This window comes from Parasteatoda tepidariorum, chromosome 9 (assembly GCF_043381705.1).
Source record: "Parasteatoda tepidariorum isolate YZ-2023 chromosome 9, CAS_Ptep_4.0, whole genome shotgun sequence".
Classification (NCBI taxonomy): domain Eukaryota; kingdom Metazoa; phylum Arthropoda; class Arachnida; order Araneae; family Theridiidae; genus Parasteatoda; species Parasteatoda tepidariorum.
The window spans coordinates 25,066,411-25,090,733 of record NC_092212.1 but is presented as its reverse complement, the minus strand read 5'-3'; the positions used below and the strand labels follow the sequence as shown (position 1 = coordinate 25,090,733).

The following is a 24,323-nucleotide window of genomic DNA, read 5'->3' as shown; positions in this document are numbered from 1 at the left end:
ATAAACTGAAGTCACAAAAAGTGTTTTATTAGATATTTTTATCAATATCTAACAGAAAAAAGTTCGAAAGTAACTTTTTTTGCATTTAGATTATAATCAAAACAAATAATATGATTTTCATGGGAAAAAAATATAGCAAACAGTATGCGTTATACATTGAATGATATATAGTAATGGAAAGATGGATTTATCAAAAGCACAGAAGCAGAAGAGTGAATTTATCCGTTAGACACACAATATTTAAAAAGAAACATTTAACAAATTCGAAATATTTTAGTATTTTCATAGATTTTTCTTTCTTTTTCTTTTAATTTGAAATATGAAAAAAAACATACAGATAGCAAATAAGTTTTTAACTTGCATATTATTAACTTAATTCAGGATTAGGTTGTCTCTAAGACATCGTAATAAGATATCAATATTATTTGAAAATCGGCAGAACCCTAGAGAGTATTTTTTTTTTTAAATTTAAGCTATTAGTACAAGTACATATCGACTATGACAATAATAATGATTCTTAAATAATTGCCGTTTCCGAAAATTAAGTATTCAAAAACACGTAAATTAAAGTATTCTAAGACATCGTTATAAGATTTTAATATTATTTGAAAATCAATAGAACCCTGGAGTTTTTTTGTAAAAAAAAAAACTGAAACTATAAGTACTAGTGCATATCGACTATAACAATAATATTGATTCTCAAATAATTGCCGTTTCCGAAAATTAAAGTATTCATGGGTAATAAAAGTTCTTTTTTCTTATTTTAAATTTATTTGCTCAGTGTTTTTTAAAGCAAATAAAATAGTATGAACTTAAATAAAAGTACATTAATATACATAACATTAAAATTAGTTGTTTTAGCATCAGTTTCAAGCATCAATATGATAATTATTTTTAAGTAACTTATTCTTGTACAAATATTTTAAAACATTCTTAAACAATGTGTTTGAAGAAAGTAATACATTAATGATTGAACAAAATAATATTCCTTTTTTCGTAAAATAAGATAAAAAATTTTCTAGAATTTCTAACTAAAATTTAAAGTTCATATTTTAGAGAGATTTTGCACTTTCGTGAAGTATCCTGCAGGTTCATGTACGCATGTTCTGAGTCACGGCGTTAACATGGAACAATTTCCCTTTACTACAGAGCTTGCAGAGAATACACGTACGCCAACTTGCGAGATGCTATGTGAAAATCCTATCTCTCAGTTATTCTTTACAGAACATTACAAAATCCAATTACTGATAACAAGGCTTAATCAAATTCTTTGATTATTGCTGTGAAGGATTATCACAAATTAGATTGCTGAAACTCTTTCATCATCTTCATTACTCCATGCAGATAGATATCAAGAATAAATTAAATGTGTTTAGAACACTCAATTAATACCTAGATAAATTTCATTTATCCTATAAGAAGTTCTATACGGTTCGAACTAAGAACTCGTGAAGCTTCTTTGTCAATCTGCAACAAGTCTCATCTAGCATTTAAGAACGTCATAACTATTTATCTTCTCAAGTTCCTAGTTCAAAACAACGGGGCATGTTATAATTTTAATCATATACACCTACTGTCAATCTTCGTCTGAACCATTTATCATTTTTTCCATGTCTGCAGACCTATAACCTTTAGGCTTCGGTTTCCTCTGTTGCTGTTCAGGAAGGGTATTTTGTGTTGTTGATCTGGAAGAGTGATTGGTCATAGGCTGTGGCTGACGAAACGGATTCGTGTCTACTACAGGTTGATTAGCTGTTGGCTGTCCTTGGAACAGCTGTTGCTGAGGTTGGCTTTGCTGAGATTGGAATAAATCTGGTTGCAGGTTGGTTGATTCCTCTGTCAAATTTACAGCATTACCGTTATTCACCGTAAATGTTTTGTATTGTGGAGCTGGAATCTCATCAAGATCAATTTGTTCTTCCTTGAATGTATCGTAATCGTATACGTGACGTAACATAAAAAGTGCTGGTACATATCCAAGGTTGGTGACGGCTATCAGAATATTTAAACCTCCGAATCCTACAGTAGAAACGATTCCTCCTGCTATAATTGGACCGATCGCATATGCTAGAGAATAGGATATATCCGCTATGGCATAAATTGAACCGTACACAGATACGTATCGTGTATCCACTAGATGACCAAGCATTGGTAACAATGATGTATCCACTTGCGCTATACCAAAACATATTCCAGATAAAGGTATCATGAGTACCCAAAAATTGTTCGACAAAGGGACAAATAAACTACTTATACCTTCAAGTCCTAACCCAGTAGCTGCAATAGCCCATTGGTACCTGGGGTATTTCTTGCACAGTTTTACTGTGGTATAGACGCCTATTACATGTGGTATAAATGCGGGTAGCCATACCATTCCTGTTTGCCATTCATCCACATTATCCATCGTTGCTTCCATCCATAGAGTTAGTGTTGGCTCTAAAAATGCAAGGGAAACATTCGCCATTACTAATGTACCTGCACAAACGAATATGTACTTATCTATGAACAACCTGTGAATGGGAGTTCCTTTTGGACGTTCAATGCCTTGCTGCTTCATGGCCATTTTCACTGGTCTCATTACGAACAGAAGAGCAAATCCATCCATGAGAGATATCATACTTAAGACAATAAATGGAACTTCTTTTCCTGCGAATTCATACAGGAATGCACCGAAAGGTGGTGCTACAAGACTTCCAAATGAAATGAAAGCTTGCGCAATACCAATTGCCTTGCTTCGAGCTTCGTCTTCGGTAAACCTATCAGCAATCATAGCCAAACCACCGGTATCTGCAAATGCTGATCCTACACCTTGGAGACTTCTGGCAAAAAAAAGGATACCATAACTTTGTCCACATGCAAACATAGCTGTGGAAATAAACATTATAGTAAGTCCTATCATCATTGGCGTGTCATAACCAATCTTATCAATGACTGTCCCTGAGAAGGGATTGATAAATAGCTGGACGATAGCTTTTGAAGCAAAAAGCATTCCTATAGCGCTATCTTCACCTTTATAATGAATCTTATCTTTGCCCTGTTTCCAATAGCTCAGATTGCTTCCTTCAGGAGCTGTGCTATTGTCCCATATCCGTTCTCCTTTCACAGTCTCCGTATCCCAAGTTTTAATTTCACGCAAATATGTTGGGATAATTGGCACGATTACCATGTATAACATGTTGTCCAGCAGCAAGGCAATACAAACAATGACTAGAACCATCTTCCTTTGGCTTTCGGGGTGTTCCAATTTGTCATTGACACGCCGCCAAATTTGGGCGGCGTCCATGTTTATGACTGGTATGACTGTCATGGTTGTTAGCTTAAGGTAGAGATATTTTAATGATGAATTCGGTTATATCCATGAATAAGTACACTCCATCCAAATTTTTTTTTAAAGTTCTTTATTTTTTAATTCTAGAACTAACTATGTTTTTTCAACATTATTCATATAATGTATTAGAACAATATACTGAAAGAACTGGAGTGGTTAATTTCTAAGGAATACTTCTTGGGTCACTTCTGTCAGTCGTTAGGATGCACTATTTATAGAATATGTATTTATGATTCTATGTGCCGTAGATAAAGTAGTAGCAGTAGATCTTCTGTATATAACTTTACTCCTGTATGCATTTAAGTGAAATATACCTTCTTTGTGGCGATGTAAACATCCACATTTGTCACCAGAAAAAGATTTTAAAAGAGCGCACATGCTCGTATTCTAAATTACCATCAAAGGACGTCGTCCTACTTCGGCCACAAACTCCAGCAGTTCTTGAAGTTATGCGACTCCCAAGGTCGGGGTGTGACATCTGGACACGTTTCCCTATCCTGCAGCCAGGAGCCTGGAGCCCTTGAAATAGAAATAAAAAATTTTTTTAGAAATTGTTTCTAACTTGTTGATTTTACAGTAAAAATTAAAATTTTGAATATTCTTCACACAAACTCAGGCGTTTGGCCACAGGTTAGGGAAAATGTATCCTTTTTACGAAATGTATCTTTTATGTATCCTTTTTAACGAATTTTAATCATTAAAAGCTAAAAACAAAATTTTATTTGTGATAATTACAATAGTTTAAGTATGATTAATAAAACTTATGATATTTTTAATTACAACAATGCAGTAAACAGTATAATAAACTAAAGAAAAAAAGTAATATTTTTCTACTAAAGCTGCACTATCTCATACATTGTAATTCCACAAATCTTTCCCACATTATTAAAAAATTGCTATGGACGCTAGTTCAAATAATTCTTAATTTCCTTTCTAAAATCAAGATTAGGGCTCAATTTCGTTTGCTAGCAAGTAGCAAATTGTTAGCTAAAAAATACCAAATGCTAGTTGCTTGTAACGTCTAATTGTCTGGATTTTCAATCATTTTTTTTCGTCTTTTTTTTGCGTCATTTTCAAATTCAGGTATTTTTAATACAATGTTATTACGACGTGTAATTTTTCGAATCAGAGTTATCACTTCTTGGCGCTCTCAATTAGCGACGATTTCATCCTGATCGTTTCCTTGGCAGTTTTTGCAGTTAGTTGTTTAACTTCCAGCCCTGTAATTTCCGGATTGTTTTTGAAATCTCGATGTTTTAAATACGGTATTATTACTACCGACGTATTCAGAATGTCGCATTTGAGTATTTAAGCTTTTATATTAGGACACATATTTAATAATTACCTTTGAGAGATCTTTTTATTGCAATAAGTCACACAGCAATGAGTATATTGAATTTTCTGCATCACACAACGAAATTCGTTACCGCTTTAAAACATGCTTGTATTAACCTTGATTTCGCTAGTAGCACTAGCACATTTTGCTACTGCTTTTGAAAAATATAATCATACCCTGATCACAACTATTTTTTTGAAAATATGAAATCAAATATTGAAGTATAACATTCTCTATTTACTAAAAATATTTTTTACAGCATTTAGAATGTATGTAAATTTATTAAATAATGTAAATTCATAGTCTGAGGATTATTGGACATTAGATGATTTAAATAAATAATTTTCTTAAGAATTTAAAATGCATGCTTACAAAAAAAAATAATTTCGGATTAACTTTGACTACCTCATTTAGTTTTCCATAAATCGTACAGTGCCAAATTATTACTTCAGACTAATGTTTGAATTAAATCAACATAAGTTACGTTCAGTAGTTCTTACAATTGCTTTTTACTCTGCAATTTAATTTTAATTGCAAAAAATTAATAATTCTGTTAACTGTTTACTTCCTTTTTTATGAAATACATGATTCATTTAAAATTACATAAAGAAAATAATCCAGCATTTCAATAGTATTATATAACATTGCACATTGCTAAATAAACATTTGGATTGTTTTGTAAAGTTTGGATAGTATTAAAAAATGATGAAATAATTAATAAAAAATTTAAAAAAAACTTATATCATTGGACATAATTAGAACTACGAAATATTTTAATTATTGTTTCAGTAGTGTTTAAAAAATTTTTCAAAACAGACAAGATATGCACCAAGAATAAATAATTAAAAGAGTTTGCACGTAGCAATGCTTGTCTTGTCAATTGTTGTGTCTCGTCTATACTGTTATACTACTTGTCTATTGTTATCTTGAATATTTTAAATCATTATACTGGATTAGTTAGATCAAAATATAATGTTTGATCAAATCAGTTATTATTTAAACTCATTTTTAATTTTAAAATCCAACGTATTTAGTACATTACAAGCAGTTATCTTTTTTAAATTTCTTTCCGACTTACAATTTTCTATTTGAATCTAACCAAAACTTGTACTGAGCAAGTAAATACGACAAGTAACACGTGACTAGAACTACCAAACAAACGAACATAACTAAAACTTCGAAATTTTTTAATTGTTTCAGTATCGTTTAAAAACAATTCAAAAAATTCTTGAGCAATGTTTTCCTTCTTATACGCTAGGGAACAATTTTTTTTCGGTTGTATGATAATTTTTTTTAATGTTCATATCGCTGATTTTAAATCTGCAATTTGTTTCTCTCTGTAAGCTACCGTATTTATGAAATTTAATTATATTTTATTTTATAACCAAGGTTAAACAGCCGACCCAATTATGGGTTTACGATTACTAATGTTCAACTACGTAGCCTTGTAATTTTGAACCCAATCCAAAAGAAATTTGCTTTCGTGGATGACTTTTTGATGGAACTAACCAGCATTTGATTTACATGGAGAGAAAAACCACGAAAATCTCTCACGGTAAGGGGACTCTAACCCATGATTCATCTACCACTGAGGATATTTCACGTTACCACTGAGGTCGGCGTAGGCAAGGTACGGAATTTGAATAGACTGGCAATCGCTGGGTTTCGAACATGGTTCAACTAATTGGAAGGCAAACGCTCTATCCCCTGAACCACCACGACTTATTTCAATAATATAGACTGAAACAGGAATTTTTATAATTTATTGCCAACTAAGTGTTCCCATTTCTCCTGTATATAGGACATGAGGAGAGGAAGGAGAAAATGCATTTGAGTTTTTGATGTGGCAAGTTAAGATCATATGTTTCTTATCTTAAATGTTATTCGCAAGGAAGCAGACTAGTGTATATGCATGCATGTATAATCATGCATTCCTTATAAACTTGTACATTATGAGAAAAAATAAAATAAACTAAAAATATCATTTTGAAAAAGAAATCTGTAGTTTTCGAAACAAAACTAATTTTAGATTTGAAATTCTCACACCCGAATTGAATAAGGTCTTCTACAAATGCAAAAAGAAGATTGTTCGCCAATGTTATTAAGATTAATTTTAACATTAAAAATTATACTTATCACTGTCTAGAACAAAAGTAGTATTCAAAACCTCAACTTTTTACTTAATAATTTAATTTATCACTTTAAAATTTACTCCCGGTTTACAATTTTGTATAATTTACAAATTTGTGGCTCGGGGATAGTTAATAAATATTTTATTATAGCCCTCTGGTTGTCGTTAATTATCAAAGTACCCCGCTGTCAGACAATCTGAGAAGCCAACATGCATTATATATTTAACAGAAAAAAATGAACATTAATTTGAAACACATGAACTTTTACTTAAGTCTTCAAACTCTACTTTCGCCAAAACATCCCTAAAACGTCCCAAAACACCCGCCGTCATTTACAGACTTAAGTCGGCTCACATGACTCGAGCATTAAAACGGTGTGCTACAACAACATCCACCAATCACATTTCCCTTCTACAACTACACTCAGAACAGGAGAGAGAGGTACCAAGAGTAAATAAATAAATAAAAAGAGTTGGCGCGTTTTAGCTTGATAAATTCGTTTTGAAAAGGCTAGTTCCGTGTAAAGAAATTCCAGGATACAGGAACTCCGGCTCGAGTAAAAAATAAATAAATAAATAGGTCTATAAAAAGAGAATGAAGGGGAAAGGGGGGCATAGGCCGTTAAAAGTGTAGGCTGCAGCACGTGCTGGCAGAGAAAGAACCTGCACACCGAGCGGACTTAAGGCCTTGTAATGGAGAACAGCACTCAGGATGATTACATCCACCTGCAAAATGTAGAAGATGGTGGCTTGGCGAGGGATTTTCTCCTAAATTTGGGCTCACAGAGATAATGCCCCAATTTGACTAAGATGATGTTGTTGCCAACTTTTGTCTTTACTGAATACAAAAGAGAGCGCATATTGTATTTCGAACTGATTATAGTTTTCAGTATTTTTTCTTTGATTCATTATCTTTCAAACACTTAACCTTTAGCAAAGTAAACAACCTAAGTAAAATTTGCTTAGGTTCTTATAATATTCCTAGGAAGTTTAATAAATTAAATTGCTCAATAAGTTAACTATTCAAATAATGTGTCCATAATATTTTTGTTAATCACATTTTAATCACATTTTTTTTCGATGAAATGCGTTGTTGAATAAATTATCTTATTGATAATTGTTACAATATAATGAAATTAAATTTTTATACTATTTAATAATAAAAAACAGCATTTCCAGGCAATTCAAATTTTATGGATTAGTTCTTTATAACAACAAGCAACATTTAAAGATTATGGGGAATGTTACAAGTGGGATATTTTCCAAAAGCTATATTCCTAACTTTATTTTATTTGTATGAAAATAGACGTTAAAAAATATAAGATAATAAAGATACTAAAAAAATTGTGTAAAATAGGGTAAACCAACCAGTGAAGGAACACTACCCAGTGAAGGAACATTTCATATATATTCATTAAAAATAAGAATTTGAAAGTTTTTCTTTAGATTGATTGGTAACAATAGCTTACTGCCAAACAATAGGAAGTCATCTAGCAATATTTTGGATTACCTGGTCAAATAGATTTCTCTGAAAAAATTTTTGAATTTGTTATTATCTCTGCAACACCTTGTTTCGTTGAAAAAATTATAAGGTGAGTGTTTGTACTTATATGTTTGAAGTGGAATTAATTGCATGTAGTAGTCTTATTTTTCTCACTGTGAAAAAGAGAATTCAAAATATAGTTATTGAAGTTACGTTTTATTTTTTTTAAAGCACCATAGCATAATCAAGTACTGAGATAAGGGGGTGTTTATTCACTGGATCACCAAACGATGAAAAACCAGTGAAGGAACAAGTGTTCCTTTACTGGGTTTTTCTCCCAGTTAATGAAAATAAAAGAAATTTTTTAATTTTCTTGTACTTTTAGTCATATTATACATCAAAATTCTGTTTAAAAGACAAAAAACAACTTCCAACCAGTGAAGGAACAGGCATGTTCCTTCACTGGATCACCAAACGATGAAAAACCAGTGAAGGAACAAATGTTTCTTTACTGGGTTCATTTCTCAGTTAATGAAAATAAAAGAAATTTCGTAATTTTCTTGTACTTTTAGTCATATTATACATCAAAATTCTGTTTAAAAGACAAAAACCAGCTTCTAACCAGTGAAGAAACAGGCATATTCCTACACTGGGAATACTTCCAGTGAATGAACAGTAATGTGTGATATATGATTTTACATGACTCTAGGATAAGTAATTCTGCTATATAGAGGACAACCGAAATTTTGTTAAAAATTGTATGAATAATTCCTGAAATAATTTCAGTTCAAAATGTTAATTTAATAGCTTAATTTATGAAAAAATTATAATTTATATTTATTAACGGGGTGTGTAGTTACATCAAATGTTAGGCAACTTAATAAACTATGTTTACAAATCGAAAACTAATTAAATATAATCATAAAAATAGAACATTTTTTCGCTGGCTTTTGCACCAAGAACTCCTAATAAGCTATCATTATAGGATAGCAACGTGATTATATAATTTATAGAAACTACTTTACAATGTTAGAATTTAGAAGTAAGTTCCTCAACAAAAAACAAAGTTAAACAGAAACGATACTCAATTTCTTCAGAAGCTTGAGAGGGAAATCCCTCAAGATATGTTGTAAATTTTTAACACAGCATTGACGGAAGAGTCTAATATCGAAAATGTCCAAGAGCCTGTACTTTTTCCAATATGGAAGAAGCACGTATTAAAAGAAGACCACTTGGTTAAGTCAAACTTAGGAACTGAAGCTAGTATTGATAATGAATGCATATTAGATATCGAATTTGAAATGAGTCCTCATGCTGATTCTCTTAGTTGAAAAAAGAAATGATTCTGTAAGTAAAATCAGTACTTCTAAAGATCCTCTAGATATAAGTCAACAAGAGATGGATTTGCCTCAAACTTCAAGACACCTTTCCCCCGTCTATTTTCGAGAAAGGCATTCTAGAAATGTTGCTGAAAAATCAGAAGAAGTTTGGAAGAGCCATTTACATTGGCCAAATATTGATGATAAAAAGAAAGGTCAAATAAGAAGAAAAGCGAATAAATTACCTTTTGCACTAACTTCAGAGAAATGGCAAAAATTTCAAGAGGCTGAAAGATCTAAAAAACATTAAAACAAGAGAACATGGAAAAGAAAAAGAAAGAAAAAATACTTAAAAAAGAAAAAAAGCTTCAAGAAATAAGAGGAAAAAGAGTAAACAAAAAGGTGATAAAATAATAATGATAATAAACAGCATCGGATGACACAATGATTTAGATTTGACTGTCAAATTATAAGAAAGAACGATTTTTTTAAATTTATTTTGTATTTAACATCACTTTAATTTCTAGTTCATGATTACAGAAAAAAGTTAGCATTTTACAAGTACTTGTATCTCATAATTTCACAAATAGTCTTGTTTTTAGTCGGACCTCTATTTAACAAAATCACTTAATACCAATAATAAGCTCGTTATATGGAAAATTCGTTAAATAGAAAATCACCTCTTAAAATACTTAAACAACACAAAACAGGTTTTAAATTCTTAAACACTAGACATAATTAAAATAGCAATTGATACACTTTTATCTTGTAAACTAGTATCTACTATTTATCATATAAATCTCAACCATAAAAGAAATCTGCATGGAAAGCAAGAATAGAGCAAAACATTATCCAGTGTTACACTATCATGCTATATACATTTTCAACTAAAAAAAGTCTAAATTTATGTATAAAAATATAGTTGCATTTATTATAAAAGTAATTTTAAACATACATTACCACTTGCGTTAAGTTAAATTGCTACGGATGAAATCCGTTAATTTGAAGTGAGTTTTTCGTTTGAAGTGCAAACAAAAAGGGAAAGGGAATTTACTGCTTTCTCTAAGATAATTTTTAGACAAAACAGTAATACATTTCATAAAGCAGTGGCTTCGAAAATTAATTTAATGTCATTTCCCCCATAAATTGCTTTAACAAGTTTAAAATGTTAAGAAATATTTTGGAAAATAGGGAAATTGGATCTCAATGAAAAGTTCGTTAAATAGAAAATTCACTTCGCTATATGGAAGTTATTTTACAAAAAAATTTCCAAAATGCTCTTGGTTCCTCGAAAAAATTCGTAAAATAGGGAAATTCGTAGAATGGAAGTTCGTTAAATAGATGTCCGACTGTATTTGTATGGCTAAAAAATTCATAAAGAGCATTAAAAAATAACCAAAATTAAGTGTTCCTTCACTGGGCAATTTTGTGTTCCTTCACTGGTAAGAGCTGTTCCTTCACTGGGTCTTCTTACTACTTGTTATTTGAACCTCCAAAACTTTAAAACAATATTATGTAAGTTCTCGAAATTTTTTTTGCTTAGTTTGCAATTAGTAACAAATATGTTGACACTGTCATTTAACTGATATTACGAATTTTGAAATTAATACGATTTTTTAAAAGGCAAGCGAAGCTTAAGTGTTCCTTCACTGGTTAGTTTACCCTATATTATGAAATAAATTTTACCAATTTTTTTCTCATTATTTAAAATTTAAACTTAAAATTACAACTCGTGAATTACTTATTCTATTTTTTACTTAATTATTTCAATCAGAATTTTTTTTTTTATATTTTATGACCGCCATTGAACAGTCGACCCAACTTTGAGTTTACGACAATCAATGTTCAACTGCGTAGCCTTATAATTTTGAACCCAATATAGTATTCCTGGATCAAGCATTGGGAGAAATTTGACCTCTTTGATGGAACTAATCCGCATTTGCGTTACATAAAAAGCAAAGCCATGAAAATCATCCATGGTTAACCTGACGTCAAGGGGACTCTAACCCATGATCCGTCTGCCACTGAGGATGCTTTACGTCAGCTCTGTTTTCTGTGAGAGTCAGATGCGAAATTCTTATCGACCAGTCATCACTGGGATTCAAACCCGGTTCAACTCAATGGAAGTCGAACGCTCTATCCCCTGAGCCATCGATGCTCAAGATCAGATTTTATTCAATAACCGTCGTTGAACAGCCGACCCAATTTTGGGTTTACGACTACTAATATTCAACTCCGTTACCTTGTAATTTTGAACCAAACCGGAAGACAAGGAAACTCCTGGATCAGTAACCTCTAGAGGTAGGATTTGTTATGAGAACATGGAGGACTTTGTGACTCGACAAATTTAACGTGCATCTGTCACTATTTGCTACACGGGAAGTCTTCGGCCAACGGGGATCGAACCCACGACCTCTTGGACATGAGCACAGTGCCCTACCAACGCTTCTCCTGGCCTCTCGGTCAGATTTGTTATGTTTCAATGAAAACTAATTTTAAAACATTTAAAAAACTGATAGATGACCTTGGGGGACAAATTTTCTTCGTATTTTGCTGCATGAGATTTTTGAATGGATTTCACGTATCTTCGCATCGTTCATTTCAAATCTGCAATCGGATTCTGTCTACAAGCTACAGTTTTCATGCAACTTAATATATTTCTAACCAGGATTTTTTAAAACTCTCTCAATTGACTACTACGTGTCTCCACTACACTGCTACGTAGAAAGTGGTAGGAAAAAAACGATACATTAAAGTCCCTCATGTTATATATTAAGGTACGTAAGGTATATTTTTTTGTTTTAATTGTTATTTTTAAAGAATCAGACAAGTGTATATGTTTCTAAACCTACACGTTCTTCATAAACTTGTACATTCATACAAAGAAATAAAGTAAACTAAAAATATTATATTGAAAAAAAAATTTTATGACTTTAGAAGCAAAACTAATTTGAGATTTTAAATTCCCACAACTGAATTATGCAAGATCAAGTACTTATATAAATGAAACAAAAAAATTTGTTCCACGATACAAATATGCCAACTTACTCCGAACAGCTGAGAAATATTTTCGAATGGAATGTTGCTTCTTGATTTTGTAAATTCGATTTATGGGCTTTTAATCACCAATACTTCTAAATGATTTAAAAGCTTATGTGATGATCTACTTTGTCGCAGAGAAGCAGCGTAGAGCCAACGCCTCCTATAACTGAAAGCCTCCACACGGTTTCTAATAGGTAGTCCGATCAGACCACTATGAAGGTAAACCAGTTTACGAAAGAGCCATTTAATAGAAAATCTAGTAAATTGAGAAAGTGGTAGCAAATGTATGTCTAAAAATGTATTTAATTTACGAATATAATTGGTTTGACTTATTTACTTCTCAACCACTATAGATTCAATTCTCAAATATATATGATAAATTTCTCTTAATTACTATTAAAGTAGAAATTGGTTTCATGCTCACAACTGGTTCACTTTTTAAATAATCTGCGCAGACTACTTCTAAAAAAACCGTGTGGAGGCTTTATAATGTAGGAGGTGATGGTAGAGCCCTCTTAAAAAATTTGCGAAATTAACCGAAAATCAACATATTTTTTATTGTAGTTCTCTACCGTTTTTTAAAGCATTTTGTCGAATCCTGAATCATCTTAAAATAATTAGTATTCGCAAGTATTTTAATTTCTATATACTCCTAAACTTAGATTATAATTTCAAAATAACACATTCTTAACTTTGTTTAAATTGTATGAAAATAAAAGTTACATATTTAAAAAAAATAAAGGTCTTTAAAACAAAATATAAAAAGCTGAACTTTATTATTTTATCCCTTTTTTCATTATTTAAAAATTTGTCTTAGATGAATAGATTTTATATGAATTGTTGATTATACTCATGAATTGTTGATTTTATATTTTTATTCATCTATTTGAATCTGATTTCTAATGTTTCATTAAAAACTATAATTTCAAAAAAAAAAATTTATTATATATTTTAATTATTAAATTTGTATTTTATTATATTATATTATTAACTATAAAAAAATAATTCATAATTAGATTAAAATATTGAATAATTTTATCAAAGAGGGAAACAGACTATTTTCATTTATCAACTGTCAAAACATTTTAGAAAATTTAAAAACTTAATCTTAATAAAATATTTTTACTGATAAAATTTAAATTAAAAAGTAATAAACGTAGTTAATAAACACTAAAACACCATTAGGATGTGTAAATTACTTTGATACATGCTGAAAGCTTTGTTATTCAACCATGCAATGCTTTTTCTTTAGAAAAAGAACAGTTTTTTAATTTAAAAAAATAATAATTTATTAAGAGAACTAAGCTATGTGTAATAATAAATGTGAATTCATAATATAACTAAAAAAACAAAAATGGTTTTGCTAAATCATTTAATAGCAGTCTTAAAGAAGATAAACTCTGGTTTACAATGCGTGTGATAATTAAAAATAAATCTCTAATTTAAATCAGAGATTTCACTTTAGTTAATTAAAGTACAAAAATATTTATTTTAATGAATATGGAGCAATTAGATATTCAAAATTAGATATACAAAATATTAATTAGAATAGTTCAAAAAACTATTTAAAACATATTCAGTTCAATAAAAAAATATTCTGTTTATTATGCGCTGTAAGAAAATCTTTTAGTGAAATGAAAAAGCGCTAATTATTATATTAATTAATTTTTTCTACATTTTCGTAAACGTTTTTATCAAAACTGATTATTTTTGTATGGGTGTATCAGTATGTTAAAAACAAAATTTTTCTTAATATTAAAAAATTCAAATTGAAAAGTCTTGTTTTTCTTAAAAGTAATGATAAAATTTGATAAAAAAAATATTTAAATTGAAAGTTTTGTTTATCTTTTTACCGAACATGATCTTTCTCTATAGCAAAAAAAAAATCTTATTCTGTGTAGACTAAACGAGATATTCAAAACAAACACTGTAACAATTTTCAATAGCGCTCCTTCGCTTTTTTTTTAGACGGTTTTCTCTTTTTGCGTTCTTTAATGCGTGAAATTTCGCATACGCGCGGTAAGAAAAATGAAATACAAGAAGATTGATTTTTGCGATTGTAAACATGTTCTTTCTCAAAAGTATACTTTTTAGAGGGTTTTATGTTTTCCTATCACGTGATCTTTACATGAAAAGAAATTGAATTTCTCGCTAAAAGAAAAAACCCATCATGTGATTAAAAGGATTTATTCTTGCGGTATCTTCGTGAAATTACTTATTTTTCAATTTTTCACAACCAAGTTTCTCAGTCTGACTAGGGTCTTCGGGTTTTTGAAGTGGCAGGTCTATCTGATCAAAATTTACAAAATCAAAATGCTTATAAACATTTAAATTAATAATAATTTTTAAGAAAATTACTTCAACAAAACTATTGTTGATATTGTTAATATGTAATTTTTATACGATAATTCACAGTGTTTCAAAACAGCATTATATTATTCAGTTAAATAAGCCTCTACATGCTTTTTTGTAAGTAGTCTGCGCAGACTATTTAAAAAGTGAACCAGTTGTGCGCGTGATCCCAAATTCTATTTTAAAAGTTCGTTCGTAGTTGTAGAACTGGACATCTGAGGCCTAAATGCATACCTGCCAACTTTTAATCTTTTCGAAGATGATTTTCCCCGGTGGTAGTTTAATAAAATTTAAATTACAGTATTAGGCAGACACATAAGCTTAATAATGAAAAAGCTTTTACGAATTATTGCATCTGTATTACATATTATTATATATTCTTAATTTTTTTAAAAATAGTGGTAATCAAAAAGATTAAAAATTTATTTTTTACTTTGCAAGGAATACATAGATAGCATACACTTTACTACCACTTTGAAATTAGAAATAAAATTTTACGCCAAATGCGTAAAAGTTCGCAGGTATGCCTAAATGGCCCTTACTATTTTAAAGACATCATCATCATTCTCAACATTTATCTGGGAGCCTGGGGCCCGTTAGCAGCCTTTTTCCATTTTAAAAACACTTGAGAGAAATTTAATATATATATATTTGAGAATTGAATCTGTAGTGGTTGACAAAAAAATAAGACAAACCAATCATATTCATAAATTTAAAAAAATTTCAGACATATATTTGCTACCACTTTCTTCTTTTTACTAGATTTTGTATTAGATGGCTTTTTCGTTAACTAGTTTAAAATCATTGTGGTCTAATCGGACTACCTACAAAAAACCGTGTGAAGGCTTTCAGTTATAGGAGGAGTTGAAGAAACAAACAAATTCTTTAAAAAATAAATTAAATGCACGAAATGCTTTTAACATTCAATTTATTTTATTTGGCCAATTTTTAAGCGTGGCAACCAAATTTTACGCATTTTGCTTAACACGTTCACGCCGGGTGTTGCGCCTGAAAGCGGGTCGGAAAAGAGAAAATACTGGTAGAAGAACTATTTCAATATTAGATAATATTCGGGAGGAGTTAATCTATTCTCAACAATAACAATTCACTGTAAGGAAATTTATCAAGACGAAGAAGCAATTCAATATAAAAATTGTATTCGTTAAAAACTATTCGTAGTTATGGATTTTTATTATCCCCGGAAAAAAACTAATAAATTAAATTCATTTGTTACCAGTTTTTACTCCGGTGCGCCGCCCGATGAGACAATCTAGCGTGACCCACCGGTGGGTCACCCCGGTGTGAACGTGTTAAAATGTTATTAATACTTTAAAATTCGTTGAAAAATTCATGTTTCCCACTTGTTTCTTGGGTTTCAAAATTTATTTCGAAATGATTTTGGCCACCACTACATAAAAATTTATCAATATTTTGAGATGTTAGTTTTCAGCTGGGAGTAAATTAAAACAGATAATTCTGTTCATAATTGTATTTCAATTTTTATTTTACTACCACTGGTGAAAATCATTCTCGGAAGGACAATAAGCTGGCAACTATGGTATTATCCTGAAAAAAGAAATATGTTTCCTTACTAAACATTTTCAACAAAACTCGAAGTTTTTATTTCAGAGTAAACCATTATTTGTCTTATTTTATTCATTTTCAGCTTATGTATATACACATACCTGCCAAACTCTTCCGGATTTTCCGGAAGATTTTATTTTCATATTTAAAGTGGTAGTAAGTATATGCTATTTTTTCTTTTATAAACTTAATTTTTAGATTATTTCGATCACCACTATTCTTACAAAAATTAAGCACATATATTAATATGAGTTACTATCATGTTTGTTAACTTGAGTTTTCTCAAATACAACGTATTTCTTTGCTTAAAATTGAAGTTTTAATTCCATTTTAATACCACTGGGAAAAATGATAATGGAAGGGATTAAAAGTTGGCAGGTATGATATACACCAAAAACAAATTCATAACTAGACTAGAAATAGCACAAAGACTGCAAATTCAGCTGTCGGACAAAGCTACGAGCAATGCAGATTCTTTAAACTGAGTTCCTAATCAAACAACATTACTAAAAACTCTAATGCCATTATATATTCAACTGAACTTAACGAACTAACTTTACAGCAATATTTCGATTACGTTTATTTGCAATATCATAATATAATTGGTTTCTCTTGAGAAAACAAAAATATACATTTCCATTGTATTTAGGGTATTGTAACATATTTATTAAACTCATTCATAAGACAAAATTAAATATATTTTGGCAGCTAAATCTTTCCTCATTACAATAACATATATGCTAATTCACCACGTTTATATTGTTCATTTCCGCAGAGTGAGGAGAAAATTTTTCTATAAAACAATTCTTAAAATGAATCTCAATATGTAGCTAACAGAATAGTAAAAGTATGCGCAAAGAATCAATTAAAAATAGCGTCTACACGCGACAATACAAAGCATAAAATACAATTTATATAATTTAAAACATAGATTAATATTAAAACTTATTTAGTTTTAAATGGCGTTAGTGAATAATTTATTGAAATCTTTGGTAAGAAACAAAACGTTATGAGTGTTCCATCTTTTAAAAAAAATGAAGCTCATTCAATTTATGAACAATTCAAACAACATTAGAACTAAAAATTCAATTTCGCATTCCACATCAATTAAGTTTTAACTAACTGCCATTTCAAACATCCATTTGCCGAATTCTAATTTAATTTGATCTCTTTTGAGAAAACCGTGGAAAAAAATAAACATTCTCATTCCATTTAGGATATTGCAGCATACTACAAGTAGCACTCCATAAGAAATAATTAAATTTGGTTATACGACAAAGAAAATATATGTTAACAGCCAGATCATTTCTCATAATATATGCAAATTCTTTTATGTATGCAAATGAGAATTATATTTTTAATTAAAGCAATTCGTGAAATGGAATTAACATTGCTTAATCTGTAGGTAACAAAAAAGTAGAAACAAAGCGTTTTTTTCTCTATACATTACAAAACATTAAATACAGTTTATATAATTTAAAATACTGATAAATTTTAGAAATTTATTGCTTAAATTTAGATAAGTTTTGAGAACAAATATTCGTAATTTATCGTAATAAGCAAAAAACTACAAGTGATACTGGTTATGAAAAATTGCTCTAATACAACTTATGATTAATTCAAACTACATTAAGAAATTCTACTTTCTATTGTGTATTCAATCAAACTTAAAAAACTGGCATTTTAAACATCTCATTTAATACAATTAAAGATATAGATTAATTTGAGAATTGGTTGTTTAGTTTTAAATGGAATTTGAGAATAAACTTTTAAAGCCTATCGTAAGAAACAATAATTCGGAACAATACATCTTATGAATTGTATTAACTAAAATAATGCTAAAATTTAATTTTTATATTATATTTTCAAACAAATTAAACAAACTTGTGCATTAAATTACTCATTTTTATTTAATTAAAAAATATTGATGATTTTTAAACATCTCATTTTAAACAATTGAAAATATTGATAATTAAAAACGTCTCATTTTAAACAATTAAAAATATTGATAATTAAAAACATCTCATTTTAAACAATTAAAAATATTAATTAATTTAAGAATTGGTTGTTTAGTTTTAAATGAAATTTGAGAATTAACTTTTAAAACCTATCGTAAGAAACAAAAGTTAGGAGCAATGAATGGTATTAACTAATATAATACTAAAATTTTATTTTTATATTATATTTTCAAACAATTTAAACAAACTTGTGTATTAAATGACTCATTTTTACATAATTAAAAATATTGATGATTGCAAACATCTCATTTTAAACAATTAAAAATATTGATAATTAAAAACGTCTCATTTTAAACAATTAAAAAATATTAATTAATTTAAGAATTGGTTGTTTAGTTTTAAATGGAATTTGAGAATAAACTTTTAAAACCTATCATAAAAAACAAAAGAATATGAGTAATCCAGTTTATGAAAAATGAAGCTAATACAACTTATGAATTATTCTAACAATAAAACTGAAAATTCCATTTTCCATTATAAATTCAATTAAATTTAACGAACTGGCATTTGAAAAGACTCTTCGCCGTATAATAATCTTAACTGATCTCATTTGAGTAAACATCGGAATCAAAAATAAACATTATCATTGCAATTATATATTGCATCTGACAATCGAAAAACAAATACTGAATTCAGTTATAACACTCTAGTATATGTTTTGACAGCTAGATCGTTTCTCATTACGATATATGTTGAAATATGCAAATGTTTTACACGTTTAAATGTTTTGTTCCTTCTAAGTGAGAATTACATTTTTCCTAGAAATAACTCATAAAATAAAATCAGTTTAGTTTAATCCGTAGTCTAGAAAACAGAAACGGAATATCTTAAGACAGTTTTGTTTTGAAAATATGTCCCCAGGCAATCCAACATTGGTGGAATTCTAAAACTAGGTTTCCCTTTAATCAAATGAAATTACATTTTCAGTTCTTAGAATTTTGAATCTTAGAGGAAGTTATCATTAAAATTAATATGCTTGATGAGACTATCAAAGTAATAATAATAAATTAGACCATCTTTTTTAAAAATTAGGTTTGAAATAATTAATTCTGAAACAAAACATTTTGTACCAGAAATATTTAATACAGTTGAATAGAGTACTTTTTGTGAAACTAAACTGTTTTCTTTGTTCAATAATTAAAACCAACAAAATATTTTAGTAGAATTTTAATGTATATATATTTAAAAATATATAAAACAAAATATCATCAAAATATTTCATTTGATATTGTTGAATTTCCAGCATAATTAATTATTTTGGAAAGATAGTTTAATTCATGATTTCTCTATCAGCTTCTTTAGGAGTTTTAGATTGCGTGTTCAAAATAAAGCATTGTTAGTTAAACAGTCTGAATTTCACTAAGCTGCCAACTTTCTCCGCTTTGTGAGCAAATTTTTATTCGTGGTAATAATATACACCGAAGAGCCATTACATTATTACACCCTGCTAATAACATGTCGGACCACCTTTAGCCCTCAAAACTGCTAGTAGCCTCCGTGGCATTGNCGCAGGAAAAACTGTTGCCATGAATGGGTGAACCTGGTCTGCAACTTTGTTCAAGTAGCTTACAGGGGTTGTTCTATGAGGATTATGGGTCCTAATGTGCCCCATGAAAACATTGTTCCTGGGCGAGAAACTATGAAAACCTGGGCGAGCCCATTGTTATAGATGGAGGTTGGTCATAATGTGTTGGCTCTCCAGTGTATAAATAAAAATGAATCAATTAGTTATGAATAACGTCTGTTTGTACCAGTTATTTAGAGGTATGGATTTTAAAATGTTAGTAAATTTAAGCAAATATCGATTCAATTTTCTAATTCTCTACCACTTTATTAAATCGTTGGCAGAAAATAGAGCAATTGACACCCTTTCTTTTAACTCAGATCTTCGCCCCGTAATATTTATTTTGGTGGTGAAATAACAATTTACAGGATTAACAACTAGTATAAATTATAAAAAAAAGTTATAGAGTAAGATTTAATTTTAATTTATAACCGGCGTTAAACAGCCGATCCAATTCTGAGTTTACGACTATAAACGCTCTACGTCTTGTAATTTTGAAACCTAACCAAAAGACAAGGGAATTCCTAGATCAAGTGTAGGGGCAAAGCCTACGTGGAATGTTTTCTTTTTCTGGGACTAACCCGCATTTACATTACAATGTTCGGAAAACCTCCCACGGTTAGCCCTTCAGCTAAGGAATTCTAACCCATGATGGGATATTTTACTGAGGATATTTTACGTAAGCACTATGGTCGGTGCGAGCGGAGAGTGGAGTTCGTATCAACCAACCGAATAGTGTAAGATTGAAGAAATGAATCGTTTTTATTATTTCATATAAACCGAAAAGTATTTCAAAATTAAAAAATCATTTGCACATAGTGGTTTGGAAAATGACTGATATGTAATTGACAAAACCAGGAATAATCCGCTAAAGTATAAACTTAGCTACCTTTGGAAAAAAATTTCACAAAAAGCGATTAAAAAATTGGTAACCATGTGTACTAATTTATCAACCTAATAATTGTAATTGATACAATAAATGGGCAAAGAGCATGTTAGGCTCATTTACCCAATTGCATTTGACAAGGATGGTACTATAGATGGCAAATATTAAACACTGTATATTGCAAATATGTGCTCTGCAGATAGCAAATATTAAAAATATGCTATTTTTCAATAAGCATGTGTGCGAAAATAAAAATTGTTTCACAACTGGCTTTTTTCTTCCGAGTAACGGCCTTGAATATCATTTATAGCAGTTGAACAAAGCATAGCATTTATAGGCCATGCATCATGAATACATTTTATTTTAAAATTCTAGTTTATAATTAAAATTTTAGTAAAAAAATTATTACTGCTGAGATTATTATCACTGCTATGAATTTAATACATGGGACTTAGTTTATGCAATCAATCGAAACAGACTCATTGGTTTTCGACGCTGGTATTATAACCACACTTAATCCTTACTCAAGATTGGATAAAATGATCAGAAATGGAAAAAAATATACTGTAATTCTGGAAGTGAATAAACTAACGAATATATTCTTAAGAAAAACGCCACTGTGATTTTCTTAATTTATTGAGGACCTTTGAAGCATGAACTTTTTCAATAAGATACAGGTTGAGCCGTGGTGGCTATGGGGATAGAGAGTTCACCACCCATTCAGATGACCCGTGTTCAAATCCCAGGGATGGCAGGAAGATACGAATTTCGCATCCAGCTCGCATCGACAACAATGCTGATATTAAATATCCTCAGTGGTAAACGGATAATGGGTTAGAGTCCCCTTGTCATCAGGCTAACGGTGGGAGGTTTTCTTCACCATATAACGCAAATGCGTGTTAGTTCCATCGAAATGTCCTTCATGAAGGCATACTTCTCTCAATATTTGGTTCAGGAGTTCCCTTGTCTTCTGGATTGGTTTCAAAATTACAAGACTACGAAGTTGATCATTAGTAGTTGTTCACTCAATATTGAGTCAGCTGTTTAACGATATATATTCCTGAAGAGATTTAAGTTTATAAGACTCAGATCTGTTTTGTTTTATTTTAAAGGACGATTCCTTTTTTCTAAAAACAAAGATGGTGTTGCATAAATGCATCATTGTTATTTGCATTTTGTAGGAAACACCATAGTTCAGTTTACCATTCTATATTCACATTTATGATCAGTTATAATTGCTCAAATTAATTTATTCAACCCAATCACACTAAAATGCAAATGAATCCAGTCTCAATACGAAATTTTCGAAGAGTTTCGTAAAGAAAAGCCACTGTTGTTATTTTCAATATGTATATAATCCCTTTATATCAAAGCAAGGCGCACGTTCGCTGTACCTGCCTTCCTTGCCTGAGAAATGTAAGTACTTAAGACGAACGACCGAGCAACAAATTGAATTTAGGAGCTTTGCCCGTTTACCCTGCTCCCCTGTTTTGTATCCACCCTCACATCTACTGGCAATTGGGACCTATTTTTATGGCGTATCTCTACTTTATGTTATTCTCCTGTACCTCATTCTCGCAGTTGGATTTGTGGGGATTAATTTGAGTCAGGTCTTGACTTTCGGTTAAGAAAAATCCCTATTTGTATTTTTCTGCATCCCAGTCGTATGTAGAAAAAAACAACATTCAAGTATATTTTTGAGGTTGAATAACTGTTTTTGCATCGAACAATTTCTCTCTTCTTTTATACATTTAACGATGAATTTATGTTTTTGTATCTAAATAAAATTAAAGGCGTATCAACAACTATTTCCTTTTCCCTTTTAGAACACATAAGGAATAAAAAAAAGTATTAGTTACATTACTTTAATAAAAAAAAAGGTGAATAATTATGATTCTTAATCAATGAATAGGTTATGATCTGACAGTTGAAATAGTTTTTAAATTTTGATCTACTCTTTAACAATATCGTTTTTCCGTAGCCTAGTTGCAAACGCTGTTCACGTTTACACCAAATTATGACTGCAGCAAATTTAAACGTAGTTATATTTAAATCTAATCTGGATAAACTACATCAAATACTCTAAATTACCTGAAATCTCCACCTAAGTGTTAATATATTCATGTCGTTTATCATTCCCTGTATTTCAATTGTATACGCTGATAAGATTCGTATCAAAATTTGATAGAAGCAAATTTGAGCGTTTTTATATTTAAATCTAATTTGAAAAAACTACATCAAAGATTCTAAACTATATAAAATTTTGGCGAAGGTTCTAACATAATGATATCGTTTATTATCCCCTTGCTTTTCAGTCATATACGCAGATCAATTTACCAACAAACTATGATTGCAGCAAATTTGAGCGCTGTTATATTTATAACTAATCTAGATCAACTACATCAAATACTCTACACTGCATCGAATTCTTACATGGGTGCTAATATATTGATATCGTTTATTATTCCTTTGTTTTTCAGTCGTATACGAGGATCATTCTACCATCAAATTAAGGTTGCTTCAAATCTCAGTCAGCAATGAAGTCAGATTTGATGAATTATCATTAAATTTTCACTCGCTAATTTAGTATCTTCCATTATTGAAAACTAAATGAATTATTATATGATTATCATTTCTCAGTTCAGTACCAGAATATTTATATTTTTAATTGCCTGATATAATGTATTATTTTATGTTACATAAAATATTAAAAATAACCAAACTATTTTTTCAAAAAAATTACTGATATTATAAAAGCTATTTTCAGAACTACTAATTTTCAGAGGAGTCAAAATACTGGTAGTGAAAATATTTCATTTTATTCTTCTTTTCGAAAGAATAGGTGATCGATAGCTACCACTCGTCTAGATTGTCACTCAAGATTGCTATAATCGTAAATAAATTTTTGTCGTAAATGTGTTTTGTAAATGTATAAATGTATGTTTTTAGAACTTTGGCATGAAATATTCCTGATCACCACATTGATTCGATAACTCAAACACACAAAGCAGACAACAACTAAGGATTGCTGATTCGATAACTGAAACACACAAAGCAGACGATAACTAAGAATTGTTGATTTGATAACTTAAACACACAAAGCAGACAACAACTATGCATTGATGATTCGATAACTCAAACACACAAAGCAAACGACAACTAAGGATTGTTGATTTGATAACTCAAACACACAAAGCAGACAACAACTAAGGATCGCTGATTCGATAACTCAAACACGCAAAGCAGACGATAACTAAGGATTGTTGATTTGATAACTCAA

At 29.9% G+C, this 24,323-nt stretch overlaps 1 protein-coding gene across 5 annotated transcripts in view; it reads right to left on the bottom strand.

The window, feature by feature from the left end:
• LOC107445027 (Vesicular acetylcholine transporter) overlaps positions 1-24,323 on the bottom strand; it is a 299,143-nt gene that overhangs the window by 235,454 nt on the left and 39,366 nt on the right. Inside the window, exon 2 of one of the 5 annotated variants that reach the window (XM_071184879.1) lies at positions 290-3,847. The exons of the other annotated variants lie outside the window; for them this stretch is intronic. Within the exon in view, the coding sequence (XP_071040980.1) occupies positions 1,577-3,307 (1,731 nt within the window). The 5' untranslated portion in view covers positions 3,308-3,847 and the 3' untranslated portion in view covers positions 290-1,576. Of the gene's footprint in view, positions 1-289; positions 3,848-24,323 lie in introns of those variants that run through there. 5 annotated transcript variants of the gene reach the window in all.